The sequence below is a fragment of the Colias eurytheme genome, chromosome 31 (genome assembly GCF_061535395.1).
Source record: "Colias eurytheme isolate Ceu_HAF_F1 chromosome 31, ilColEury1 Martin Lab GWU primary, whole genome shotgun sequence".
NCBI classification, from domain to species: Eukaryota; Metazoa; Arthropoda; class Insecta; order Lepidoptera; family Pieridae; genus Colias; species Colias eurytheme.
The window spans coordinates 5,254,391-5,269,062 of NC_143010.1; the positions used below are offsets into that span (position 1 = coordinate 5,254,391).

At 34.0% G+C, this 14,672-nt stretch overlaps 1 protein-coding gene across 3 annotated transcripts; it reads right to left on the reverse strand.

The window, feature by feature from the left end:
* Positions 1 to 430: 430 nt before the first annotated feature.
* On the reverse strand, positions 431 to 14,475 carry LOC149895611 (uncharacterized). Of its 3 annotated transcripts, none has more exons than XM_090119033.1 (13): positions 14,338 to 14,475; positions 14,060 to 14,259; positions 13,228 to 13,362; positions 12,480 to 12,908; positions 11,029 to 11,159; positions 5,516 to 5,590; positions 4,970 to 5,105; positions 4,253 to 4,368; positions 3,717 to 3,813; positions 3,168 to 3,311; positions 2,753 to 2,854; positions 2,170 to 2,265; positions 431 to 575 (listed from the first exon to the last, which is right to left on the reverse strand). In XM_090119033.1, exons 2-13 carry the CDS (start codon positions 14,168 to 14,170, stop codon positions 441 to 443), a joined length of 1,707 nt encoding a protein of 568 aa, XP_089975159.1. In that variant the 5' UTR covers positions 14,171 to 14,259; positions 14,338 to 14,475; the 3' UTR covers positions 431 to 440. The 3 variants fall into 3 exon arrangements, with proteins under 3 accessions (XP_089975159.1, XP_089975160.1, XP_089975161.1); XM_090119034.1 differs by having other exon boundaries at positions 14,424 to 14,468; XM_090119035.1 differs by having other exon boundaries at positions 14,431 to 14,449.
* Positions 14,476 to 14,672: the final 197 nt, after the last annotated feature.

Sequence of the window (14,672 nt, forward strand, 5' to 3'; positions counted from 1 at the left end):
ATAATACAAATAATATTGTAATACTGTGATAATACCTCAATGACTCAGTCTATTTTCAACTACTTTAACGAAGGTGATTAAAATGAAAAATAGTAATTTTTATAGTCTATATTTACTAGTTATTATTCTGTGTTTTTTACCAGCTTATAATTGGCGCCAAATTTGAAAATTTACTTTTTAAGGAAATAATAATTAATCGAAGGAAAATCCCGTTCCTGTTTATTTTCCTGATTATCGGGACGAACATATCCCATGTCTTTTCACAGGTTTTAAACTATCTTTATGACAATTTTCATCTAAATCGGTTCAGAGGTTTATGCGTAAAAAATAAACAGACATATATTTCGCATTTATCATATTAACAGGATTATTTGTTATAACTTATAAGGATAACCAGTTATTTTTTGAGTTAATAAAAATAAAACACACATAAACAATAATTATTTATTTTTCTTATTCCTATATGGCGCTGGCAGTCGTAAGTGCACTGTGTTCACGTGAAGTTTCATGGAGTTGGATTGCGAAAAAGTTTTACCACAATGTGCACAGCCGTACGGTTTGATGCCCGTGTGTACCTAGAAATAAACAAACACAGAAATTATTACACCTATTACAATAAAAAGATTATACATTTTTTTAACCTTTTAACCGCCCGACTTCAGAACAGTTGGCGTGTCCCTAGCGCCCGGCACAGTGAATCGAAAATTAAATACCTAAAAGAAAGAGGGATGTGCAATACTTAACTTTGTGATGTCGATATTTCGTTTTAATAACGACATTTGCATTTGCGAGCGTGGTTAACTAACAACTACATCTCACTAAGCTAAGTTTGCACCTCGCGTCGTTTACGTCACACTGAGGCTTAGGTAGGTACGGGCTGTAAAAAAGGATTCGCTATGACTTTAAAAAAGTAAACAAATGTTTGTTAGATTTTACTTTGCATTTGTTGTTTTTAACATTATATTATACGGGTACATGCCGCATTCCAGCGAGGTGTTAACTTAGCTTGGTGGAGATATAGGTACCTACCTACTTGAATACTACTTAGGTACCTTACGAAATTATTCGACATTTTTCGCAAGTCAGTAAAACAAAAAGTGTTTAAAAATTTGAACGATTTATTAATTATTATTTATTACTTAAACTATTCACAATAAAATCAGTCCAGAGAATTTATCGACATACGAACGTAAAACTTCATGCACAAGCACAACACTGATGGAAAATTCCAGAAGTCGGCACTCGTTTATGACGTAAGAAGCGGTCGTCTTTATCCGACCGTAGCGCAGGGCGTACTAACAAAGTAAGTTTCGGAACATGTAGGCTAGGGATGGGAACCATCAATTGAATCGATGACATTTCATATGTAAATTTACTTAATTTTAAAGGAATTAAATGAAATACTCACAAATATTTGTAAACAAATGTTTTATTAACAATTGCTGTATTTGTTTTAAAGTTAATTAGTCAGTATAACGAGAAATATTTTGATTTATGTTTATTTTTGTATCGCATATGTCCCGTCCCTCATGTCGGATTTTGTCGTCATGGGCGTTGTACATTAATACAATTTTCTAAAAATAATGTTAGTAATTCATCTAACTTTGGACATTATTTTTAGGACTCCTAATTAAGAGGCTAAAGTGTATTAAACTGTAAATGATTACTTAGTTAACTATTTGCCTAATATAAACATATTTTTGATAGAATACAGCGTAATTAAATAAAAAAGCTGATTAAACGAGCAGTGATATTTTGGTCGTAAATATACGACTCTGGCGAAATGGGCCCGAAAATATTTGTCGGATTAATCCGACGTAGGCGGTTAAAAGGTTAAACTTTATTTTTTTATAAGAGGGTAGTTGGAAAATTTATTTCAACCCGCAATAAAATTAATTATTTGACATTCATATTATATGAATTAATAAATGAATTTGAATTTGAATTTGAATTTGAAGAACTATAATTCCAGATGCGGCTTTACCTGCTTTGTCTTAAACTTTTCAAATTATGTTCTAAAACTTTCCTTTTGAATCATTAAAAAAATAACAATTAAGAAGACGTAACAAGCACGAAGTAACAAAAACGAAGTAACAAGTACGAAGTAACAAATACGAAGTAACAAGTACGAAATAACAAGTAAGTATGTATTACTACAAGCCAACTCACCCGGCTGTGCCTGTTGAGAGCCGCTTTGTGTTTGAACGCCTTCGGGCACCGCTCACACTTGTATGGACACTCGCCCGTGTGCGTGCGTAAGTGTATCTGTTAATAAAGAGCGTGCGTGTCAGAAGTGAAACTTCTTTATCAAGATTAATGAAGTATTGCCATGACGCGACCATGAAATTTTACTCTCAACGCGCCTAAAGAAATTTCACTTCAATAATCACCAGATTTCTGCCCACGTTTTGAAAGAAAAACCCATTCTGGTTCTCCAATTGAAATTTCATTGTAATCGCTTCAGTAGTTTTTACATGTTTATCTATACTAATATTATAAAGAGGAAAGGTTTGTATGTATGTATGGTTTTCACGCATAAACTATACTGAACTGATTTTGATGAAATTTGGCACAGATAATCTTAAGACCCTGAGAAAGAACATAGGCTACATTTTATTGCGAAATGTGTACCACGGGCGAAGCCGGGGCGGACCGCTAGTTAATACATATTTTCTCACCAACAAATATTGCTTGATCATTATTTTACTGAAATATTGTGTTAAATAATCTTTCTTTCTTTCTTTTGCCTTACCTGTAAACGTTGGTAAACGCTAAACTTCTTCGGGCATTCACTGCATTGGAACGGTTTTTCACCAGAGTGTATCCGTTGATGGCAAATAAGGGTGGCTTTTGTCTGAAAAATCGAAAAAAAAAATAGCTTTTTTATACTTTGTATTGTACAAACATACTAAGATCACATTTTTTATGATTTTTAGCCAATATGTATCAATAATTTCCACATTTCTACACAAAATCACCGGTTTTTTACCCCTAAAAAATTATTTTTTCATTTTTTTCGCATTTTTTCGTGTTTTTTCTACTCACAATACTCCGTGCCACATATTTCGCCACTATATGTACATCAATTATTTCGAAAAATCTACCAAAAATCACCATTTTTTTATACCCTCAAAAAATTCGGTTTTTTTTTATTATATCATACTTACAATACACTCCTTCCCGCAAATTTCACACACAACCGTCTCTGGCCGTCGTTTCCCCGGCTTCGAGGGCTGTTTCATTTTGATACCCAAATGCACTCGCTGCACGTGTGTAGCGTGCGAGCGTGCGTTCGCGAATGACCTGTTACACTGTTTTTGGACGAAATATATATCAATTTATTTATTTATTCGTAATCATACAGCATTACAGTAAATAACAAGGTACAGTACAATTCACGAAAGATGACCACAAATGGCGGCTGTTTGCGCACGTTGACTCACGAAGAAAAGACTTAAGACAAAATTATATTTTAATGTTGGTTAAATCATTTATTTTTTATTTATTTGAAAATCCGCCCCCGCCTCACCTCACAACTCCATAGGGACCTAAAATATGCCTTTTGCGCCATGGTCATCTGTACGTACGTACTTAAGTCAACGTACGAGCTTTTTAAATAATAATTCTATATTCACATTAAGTTTACATACATAAAATACATAAAACAATAAAAAAACGTGTTTCCTTTTAACGTAATACTATGTATAAAAACTCACCTCAAAGCAAGTGACAGCGCCATCTAGCGGATGTTCTTTCGCATGTTTTTCCAACGTTTCTTCCGATTCGAATGCCTCTCCACATTCGGGACAAGGTCTAAAATTATACCAATATGTCTTTTAAAAATTCAAGACTTTAACGGATTCTAAATGCGATTTATTTATTATTAGCTGCGCTCCGCGGTTTTACCCGCAGTGCTCCGCTCCTGTTGGTCTTAGCGTGATGATACATATTATACTAGTGGTCCGCCCCGGCTTCGCCCGTGGTACCTACATGTTTAAACTATCCTATCTCTCAAGTTGGATCGAACTGCACATGGTGTGCGAATTTTATTATAATCGGTTAAGCTGTTTAGGAGTCCATTGAGGACAAACATTGTGACACGAGATTTATATATAGCCTATAGCCTTCCTCGATAAATGGGCTATCTAACACCGAAAGAATTTTTCAAATCGGACCAGTAGTTCCTGAGATTAGCGCGTTCAAACAAACAAACTCTTCAGCTTTATAATATTAGTATAGATTTAAAACTCACCTCAACACCGGCACACACTTGCCGTCACCACTGTATGTCAAGTGACGTTTCAAAGCGTCATCACTTTTAAATTTAACACCGCATGTTTCACATGTATTCGCGTAATCTTCGATTGTCTGAAATAAAATATATATTAAAATGTTTGTGTCAAAATATAGTAGTACTAGCTTACCGCCCGCGGCTTCGCCCGCTTTGTCTAATACCTAATAAATTATACACTAAAACCTTCCTCTTGAATCACTCTATCTATTTAAAAAAAACCGCATCAAAATCCGGTGCGTAATTTTAAAGATTTAAGCATACAAAGGGACATAGGGACAGAGAAAGCGACTTTGTTTTATACTATGTAGTGATAGTGATGGGACGTTACCATCATAAAGCAAGCAATCTTAAAGCAGTATTACTTCCAGTGTGCAAAAATGACGATGAAAATCGAATTTAATAAATAAACGTTTGAAATTCCTATTCTATTTTCTACTAATATTATAAATGCGAAAGTTTGTGACGATGGATGTGTGTGTGTATGTTTGTAACTCTTTCACGCAAATACTACTGAACCGATTACAATTAAATTTAGCACACATATAGAGGGTAACTTTGATTAACACATAGGATAGGATTTTATCCCGGAAATCCCACGGGAACGGAATCTATGCGGGTTTTTCTTTGAAAACGTGGGCGAAGCCGCGGGCGGAAAGCTAGTTAGGAATAATTTACCTCATCAACATTCAAATGTGCCCTTTTCTTATGCATTCTCAAGCCATATTCTCCGAGGAAAGATTCTCCACAGATATCGCACGAATTATTCGTCGGATGCTGTAGTCTTATGTGTGTTAGTTGGCTTGTCGATTTGCTGAAATTTGAATTTGAATTGTTGATTTGATGAAATTTTATTTGAATTTGAATGATTGATTTGATGATATTTGATTTGAATTTGAATTGTTGAAATTTGAATTTGAATTGTTGAGTTGATGAAATTTGATTTGAATCGTTGATTTGCTGAAATTTGATTTGAATTAACTTGTTGATTTGATTAAAGAATTTAATTTGATTTAACTTGTTGATTTGCTAATAGAATTTTAATTGAATTAATTTGTTGACTTGTGTAAATTTGAATTTGAATTTAATGATAACTTGTTAAGATTTTGAGTTCAATTAGAAATTGATAATTGAAAAATTTGAAACATTTCCTTAATTCTCAAGTTGCTTGGAAGATATAGCTTACAAAAGACATGCTAGGTTCTAGCATAGAAATTTACTTACGAGAACGATGCTCCACATATTTTACAGTCAAATGTGTATCCGTTATGCCATTTATTGTGTTCCTTCGCGCGATTACTGAAAAAAAAAAATATAGTTTCAATAGTAGACTACAAGCCCGCATATGAAAAAAATATGGGTCAAATGAACCACCACGGGACATATCTAGTACGAAAGAAGAGCAAAAAATAATAAGATTCATCACTATGCCGTCACTTGTAAGCTGTCCAACTGAGTGCAGATGAGAATTGAAAAGTACAGGTAGACTCGGTAAATTTTGGTCATATATTTTTGTACGGCATTCTTAACCATCGATAGATCCATTAAAAATAATAAGAAACCGCTCAGTGCCGTACAAAAATGTTGGTCCAACAAGTCGGAATTTTTATTTAATTTCCGAGAGTTACCGGGGGCAAATTTGGTCATTTGACCATGTACGGCATCTGTGTCATACTATTGCTATACTGCTTTTAATCCATTATTCCGCAACGCCGTACAAAAATCATGGGGACAAGGGGAAAAAATCGAGAGTTATAATCCCCTCTCTTTCCCCACTCCAGGGGGTCATTTGACACAACACGAAATAAATTTATTTTTAAAGTATTTTATGCATAGATAATATTTTTTCATGTGCCGTACATTTTCGTTGGTTCAAAGGGGAAAAATCTGAAAAAGAAAAAAATCCATATAACGAAATGTTTGCTTTATATTTTTATAATCTTCTTATATATAAAAATGAATCGCAAAATGTGTTGGTAAGCGCATAACTCGAGAACGGCTGAACCGATTTCGATAATTCTTTTTTTATTATATTCCTTGAAGTACGAGGATGGTTTTTATGTAGAGAAAACGTAAACATGTACCACGGGCGAAGCCGGGGCGGACCGCTAGTAAAATATAAATATACATTAATATTAAGAAGCTCGAGGTGGTTAATTATCACCTTGGAAAGTCGGAGTCAGGTGGAATGGACTCCGTTAAATTGATGAACTAATAAAAAAGCTATGAACGAAAAGATATGAATTATATGCAATCAGTCCATGAATACAGGTAAAGTCACAAGCAAATGCTAGTAATATATACATATTCAAAATGTACAAGTAAAGCGCTTTTAAATGATACCAAATACTGCATATTTATCTTAACTTTATTTTTTTACTCTGTATGTTTTGTCCGCTAGAGGGCGCCACATTAGATTTTGTGAAACCCCATATGGCCTTTAGCTAGCTGGTCGCTGGTTATCCAGTGAACAATTCAGACGCTTCTAATGATATGTCATTTGTCGAATTCTGATAAGTAGTTTAGAAGTTACGAGGGAATAGATGAACATACATACATGACCTGTAAACAACCATAACCCTCCTTTTGCTTTGCCGTAGTTGGGTAAGAATATGTTAATGCCGTACTGTATCAAATGGCCATAAAGCACCCTTAAAATTGTAGCTTTCGTCGCTTTCATCAGCCTAAAAGATGTGGTCTGCACAAAAATGTACGGCATCGTTTTTTCCTAATTTATCTATGTTAATACTATTTAAAACAACGGATAATAGTCCATTGAATAAAAAGTTCTAGAGTGCGTGAGTTAGTAACGTAAGATGTTTCTTCGGAAACATGTCAAGAGTCCCTAGGTAACAAACATACTAAAACCCCGGGACACTAGGAGGAGCCCCGGAGTGGGGGGAGGGGTGAAAAGGGTCCATTTTTTCATTTTTCGCTTAAATCTCAAAAACGATACATGTTAGAGAAAAACTTTCAAGGAAAAGTTGAACGGCCATAAAATTATCTACAAGTTGTACCACAATCATTTTTTCCAATATCCTACCGTTTCTGAGTTATACGCAGTAAAAAATGATTTTGGCTCAAACAATTTCCCCATCAATCGATCAAAAAATATTTCTTTCTTCCAAAAAACTCAAATGTGCAACTTGTGACCGGTACTGATAGATTGCTCTTAATTAGGTCTATAATTGGTAAAATAAACACATTCCTTCATGGAAGCCTTTAGGAGGAATCGATTGTCAAAATATTATATTAGGGTAGTTTGAGTTACTGAACTTGATCTTTTTATTTTTTTCTTCCAAAAACCTCAAAAGTGCAACTTGTGACCGGTACAGATAGAATGCTCATATTAAGGTCTATCACTACATAGTATAAAACAAAGTCGCTTTCCCTGTCCCTATGTCCCTATGTCCCTTTGTACGCTTAAATCTTTGAAACTACGCAACGGATTTTGATGCGGTTTTTTTTAATAGATAGAGTGATTCAAGAGGAAGGTTTATATGTATAATAAGATCCATTAAGTAGTGGAGAAGTACTGTTATTTTTGAGGTTTCTAATGTGATGTCGTAAAAAATTACATTTATTCCGCTTACATTGCAAACGCAGGCTGAACCCTACGAGTTTTATCAAAATAATGTACTAAGTATTATACACATTGAAAAGGTCTACAGAAAAGTCCGCGATGGTATATGTCTATCTCTTATGGATAACCCACAATAACTTTTTTTTGTCATTTACTTTTTACGACAAATAATGGCTAATTTTCGAAGCGATTTTAACCAATACAGCATTAATCCTTAAGCAATTAAATACCATGGATACATTGTTCATTTAATATAGATCTATATGGCCCTTTACACCGCATGATTTAAGTGAATATTTTCGAAGATATTACAGATTTAAAAATTGCGGGACGTAGCGTATGCGGCCGCCCGGCTATGTATTTTATACCTATACCCGTGCGAATTGCGATGCCGGAGCGGGCCGCTATATTTTTATACCTATACAACGTTCACAATTTTTCTGTAGTGTATTTAGTATCAGCATTGCACCCGTGCGAAGCCGGGGCGGGTCGCTAGTCATTGATAAAAATACCAGATTCCACCACGGAGGCGTTTACGGGGAATTGAATTTTATTAGGGTAGTTACGATACTTGAAATTTTTATTTTTTTCTTCCAAAAAACTCAAAGGTGCAACTTGTGACCGGTACTGATAGATTGCTCTTAATTAGGTCTATAATTGGTAAAATAAACACATTCCTCCATGGAAGCCTGTAAGAGGAATCGATTGTCAAAATATTATATTAGGGTAGTTTGAGTTACTGAACTTGATATTTTTATTTTTTTCTTCCAAAAAACTCAAAAGTGCAACTTGTGTCCGGTACTGATAGATTGCTCTTAATTAGGTCTATAATTGGTAAAATAAACACATTCCTCCATGGAAGCCTTTAGGAGGAATCGATTGTCAAAATATTATATTAGGGTAGTTTGAGTTACTGAACTTGATGTTTTTATTTCTTTCTTCCAAAAAACTCAAAAGTGCAACTTGTGACCGGTACAGATAGATTTCTCATAATAAGGTCTATCATTGATAAAAATACTAGATTCCACCACGGAGGCGTTTAGGGGGAATTGAATTTTATTAGGGTAGTTTCGATACTTGAACTTTTTATTTTTTTTCTTCCAAAAAACTCAAAAGTGCAACTTGTGACCGGTACCGATAGATTGCTCATAATTAGGTCTATCATTGGTAAAAAAACCAGATTCCACCATGGAGGCGTTTAGGAGGTATTGAATTTTATTAGGGTAGTTACGATACTTGAACTTTTTAACTAACTACCCTGATAAAATTCAATTCCCCGTAAACGCCTCCATGGTGGAATCTGGTATTTTTATCAATGATAGACCTAATTATGAGCAATCTATCTGCACCGGTCACAAGTTGCACTTTTGAGTTTTTTGGAAGAAAAAAAATAAAAAGTTCAAGTATCGTAACTACCCTGATAAAATTCAATTCCCCGTAAACGCCTCCGTGGTGGAATCTGGTATTTTTATCAATGATAGACCTTAATATGAGTATTCTATCTGTACCGGTCACAAGTTGCACTTTTGAGTTTTTTGGAAAAAAACAATAAAAACATCAAGTTCAGTAACTCAAACTGCCCTAATATAATATTTTGACAATCGATTCCTCCTAAAGGCTTCCATGGAGGAATGTGTTTATTTTACCAATTATAGACCTAATTAAGAGCAATCTATCAGTACCGGTCACAAGTTGCACATTTGAGTTTTTTGGAAGAAAGAAATATTTTTTGATCGATTGATGGAGAAATTGTTTGAGCCAAAATCATTTTTTACTGCGTATAACTCAGAAACGGTAGGATATAAGAAAAAATGATTGTGGTACAACTTGTAGATAATTTTATGGCCTTTCAACTTTTCCTTGAAAGTTTTTCTCTAACATGTACCGTTTTTGAGATTTAAGCGAAAAATGAAAAAATGGACCCTTTTCAGCCCTCCCCCCACTCCGGGGCTCCTCCTAGTGTCCCGGGGTTTTAGTATGTTTATTACCTAGGGACTCTTGACATGTTTCCGAAGAAACATCTTACGTTACTAACTCACGCACTCTAGACCCCCCTTGGAGGGACTCATTCAATGGACTATAAAGTGTAGAAAACTATTATATTTCATTAATCTACGATGTTTAAACTTTAACAAAATTTCTGGTTTTGCATTTCTCTATAACTTTTTTTAGAACGGTTTCTTTTGAACGGCAATACTATACAACAATTGAATTTTACAATATCATGTTAAAAAAAAAGTTCCCGTACAGGGTCAAATGACCTTACAGCTCTTTATATCAAGAATTCGATGAAATTAAGATGATTATTGGTATACATTTAAAAGAACAATTATTTTTTGACGGCATTGCTTTTAATAGTACTTTTGAGTGCTAAATAATGTTTTGGAACCGAAGCCGTACTTAGTCAAATGACCCCCTGGAGTGGGGAAAGAGAGGGGATTGCAACTCTCGATTTTTTCCCCTTGTCCCCATGATTTTTGTACGGCATTGCGGAATAATGGATTAAGAGCAGTATAGCAATAGTATGACACAGATGCCGTACATGGTCAAATGACCAAATTTACCCCCGGTAACTCTCGGAAATTAAATAAAAATTCCGACTTGGTGGACCACCATTTTTGTACGGCACTGAGCGGTTTCTTATTATTTTTAATGGATCTATCGATGGTTAAGAATGCCGTACAAAAATATATGACCAAAATTTACCGAGTCTACCTGTACTTTTCAATTCTCATCTGCACTCAGTTGGACAGCTTACAAGTGACGGCATAGTGATGAATCTTATTATTTTTTGCTCTGCTATCGTTCTAGATATGTCCCATGGTGGTTCATTTGACCCATATTTTTGTCCTATGCGGGCTTGTAGTCTATAGGTATATCCATACTAATAATATAAATGCGAAAGTAACTCTGTCTGTCTGTCTGTTACTCAATCACGCCTAAACTACTGAACCAATTTTCATGAAATTTGGTATGAAGGTATTTTGATACCCGAGAAAGGACATAGCCTACTTTTTATCCCGGGAAAATGACGCAATCCCGGAAATCCCACGGGAACGGGAACTATGCGGGTTTTTCTTTGACTGCGCGGGCGAAGCCGCGTGCGGAAACTAAGTATTAAATAAGTATTATTCTGAAATTTAAATTAACTCACGTTGATCTAGACACATGGTCACACAGCTTACAAACATACTTCCTCTGGTGTGAAGTTATCATATGAGCCCTGAGCGCTTTTTCCTCCGACCAGACGGACAGACAAACATCGCATACGTAGTTGCCTCTACTCTGGAAATAAGTTTAATTATGTTACTAAATAGTGTATAGTCTTACAAGAGTGTGTCCTGAGCACACGTGTCAGAAGTGAAACATCTTTGGCAAGATTCAAAGATACCAAAATCGTCGCTTTACTCTACGGCGTGACGGTAATGCCACAGTATTACCATATTTCCTACAGTAGTGCGACGAATGTACTTGTGCAGAGAAACGGAGGGGAACTGGCGGGGGTCGGGCGACGCGGGCCGCGTAAGGCAAACACGCTTAGTTTGCCTTACCTAGCGCGAAAGGACGACGCAGTCGTATTTTTTGTGTAATAATTTTATTATACATAGGTACTTACATATTCTATTATGGCGCGCACAAACTGTTCCGTTTACGGATGTAAATCTACATTGAAATCCCAGAAGGAAACAATATTTCAGAAAGATTGTATTAATTGTATCTGTTAAATTAAAATCAAAGCTATGTATATGTTGTCCTCATTATTTTCTAATCAGATTGTACATCCCAATGCGAATGCATTATGTACTTAGTTAAATGTTATAATATACAATTAAGAACATCCAAAAATAAAGTGTCCACGTAAATAATATTTAGCAGTGCAATATCTGTAATTATATATTTATGAACAAATAATTACATCAGATTTAATAATCGCAATTATTTTGAATGTATATATGAATAAATGATTTCATCATAATATTAATAATCACAATTGTTTTATTTCCCATTTGTTGCAACCCTAGCGTATTTTCGTGTGGCAGAGTAAGTACCTACGCTGGCGGCGGCATCGCGCGACATCAAAGGCGATTCCTTACTGTAGGAAATAATATTGTAATACTGTGGTAATGCCATGATCTTGAAATATTACTCTCAATGCGTCTAAAGAAGTTTCACTTCAAAAACATTTATATGACGAAAGTGAGTCAAAAAAATATACATTTTAAGCTTGTAAATATACATAGTTATAACATCTTGAAAATTCAAATGAGGCTAACCAGAACCTTAGGAAATTCATATCAATCAAAAATAATCTTCAAAATTGGTAAACCTAGTCTAAAGTTCTCAGGTAACAGACTCTAAAAAAGATACAGTGAAATTGGAAATCTCCTGTCAGTTGAATAGTATAGGAATACTATTACTAATAGTATAGGAATACTATATATACATAGGAATGTGTAAAAACTAAAAATAATACTTATATTTAAAGACTTTTAAACAACTCATCTTTGGCATTCATGTATCGTTAAAATCCTTAATAAAGGCAATTTAAATGTTAATTTTTTTCCAAATAACAAATACAAATAAAACAGCACACGCTATACATACCGGGTCATGCCGCATCATATGATTCTTATACGTCTTATGTGTGATAAACCCTTTATAACATTTATCACATTTAAAATACGAGTTCAAATAATTAAACGAATTCTTTCTAGCTTCTATTTCTTGTATTTGTTCTTCCTTCGTCAAAATAATAACTTCAACGTTGAAATCTTCGAATTCTTTCTGCGTGTTATCAATTTCATTATCGCTATATGAAAGTAAATCTAAATCGTTGTCTTCATATTTGATTTCTACATACTCTTTCTTCTTATGTCTTCTCTTCTTTGGTTCTTCAATCTCTTCTTTAATCTCCACTTCTTCCTTTATCTCTGTTTCGTTATATTCTATGTCTATTGTTGTTGTGTTTGTTGTTATCGTTAATTGATTGAGGTTTAACGGTTTAGCGAGGTTGAGTAGGTCTGTTATCGTTATCTGGAATGTTAAATTATTGAAAATTAATAATATTTCAGGACATTTTTAACATGCACAAAAGGCAGGCGCCTTTCTAGAGGTTGTGGGTTTGATTCCCACATAGGGCAAATATTTGTGTGATGAACATTGATGTTTGCTCTGTGTCTAGGTGTTTATTATCTATGTATATAGATATTTATTAAAAATTATATATGTATGTTTATCAGCCATCTGGTTGCTATAACAAGCGAAAGCTTAGTATGGAATCAGATTGTGCCGTGTGTGAAAATGTCCTGAAATATTTATATGTAGAGTGTTCTATAAAATTAAAACAACTCACCCCACCCTGTTCTTCGCACATATATCTCAAGGTATCCTGTGTGTTACAGCATTTGTTTTTAAACACCATACACTTGATGAGTTGAGCCCTACAGTACGTACACAGGTATTGTGGCAGGCCATCGTTTATGGACATCTGTAAAAAAAGATAGAATGTTATTCATAAACTAGAGGTAAGCCCCGGTACATGTTTACGTTTTCTCTCCATAAGAACCATCCTTATTCTTCAAGGAATATTAAAAAAAAAAGAATCATCGAAATCGGTTCAGCCGTTCTAGAGTTATGCGCTAACCTACACATTAACCAACAAATAAAGAAATTTGAATTTGAATTTTGCGATTCATTTTTATATTATTATAGACTAGATGTGCCTCGTGGTTTTATCTGCTTTGCTCGACTCCTAGTGGCCTTATTTTATTTTATACACTTTATTGGAGTAAAATCATTAAATTAAAAGAAACAATAAAAATATGGTAAAAGGAAGATGTAGCAACATTGGCGGCCTTATCACTAAGCAGTGATCTCTGCCAAGCAACCCCAGAAAGGAAAAATTGCGAAACATTTAATAATAATGGTCTTAGCTGATCTTAGCGACTGTCTGTTGATACATAACAAATAATATAGAGCCTTCCTTAATAAATAAACTACCTAACCCGTAATTAGATCGTTCAATCGTAAAATTGTTAAATTTTAAATAATATGTACTTAACGCAATATGAAAGTACTTATAAAATAAAATATTTAATAGGTTGCTTTTGTGTAAAGCTCGTTTATAAGCAGATAAATACTTTTATTTATATATTTTTTCATTAAAATACATATGGTTAACTTACCTGACTTCCAGTTAGAAATTCATATGCTGCCACCAATTCATATTTACTTAATTTAAATAATTGCACATTATCAAACACTAAACACACACGGCACGCTATTAATTCACTCATTTTTTATTAAATTTACAACAAAATATTAAATAATGTTATTGTTTTCATACGAAAATAACATACGATACAGAGCACACAACAGGTAGAGGCTGGAAACAAAATGGTGTCATTCAAAAGGTACACCGAGGTCGCTTAATTAAATTATCGATTACTCTCTCTATTTTAACCTTTGCTATGCTGACCTATATTTAAAAAAATACTCATTTATGTACGATCAGTTAAAAGATTATTTTATTTGATTAAAAAATAGTACATATTACAATTTGAATAATAACTTTTTGTTGGAAATGAAATGTCTGTTGTTTAGCTATACTATTTTTATGTATTGCTCTGTGTATGGTACCAACATTAAGAAAAGTAATACTGCGTTCAGTAATTATAACTTCTTTTGTTGATATAACGCAATAATGTTAAGATTAATGTTAAGAGAAAAAGAAAACGAAATTATATTTATGATTTGTATTTCAATTAATATTTTTGATGTAAGAATGTATACAGCAAC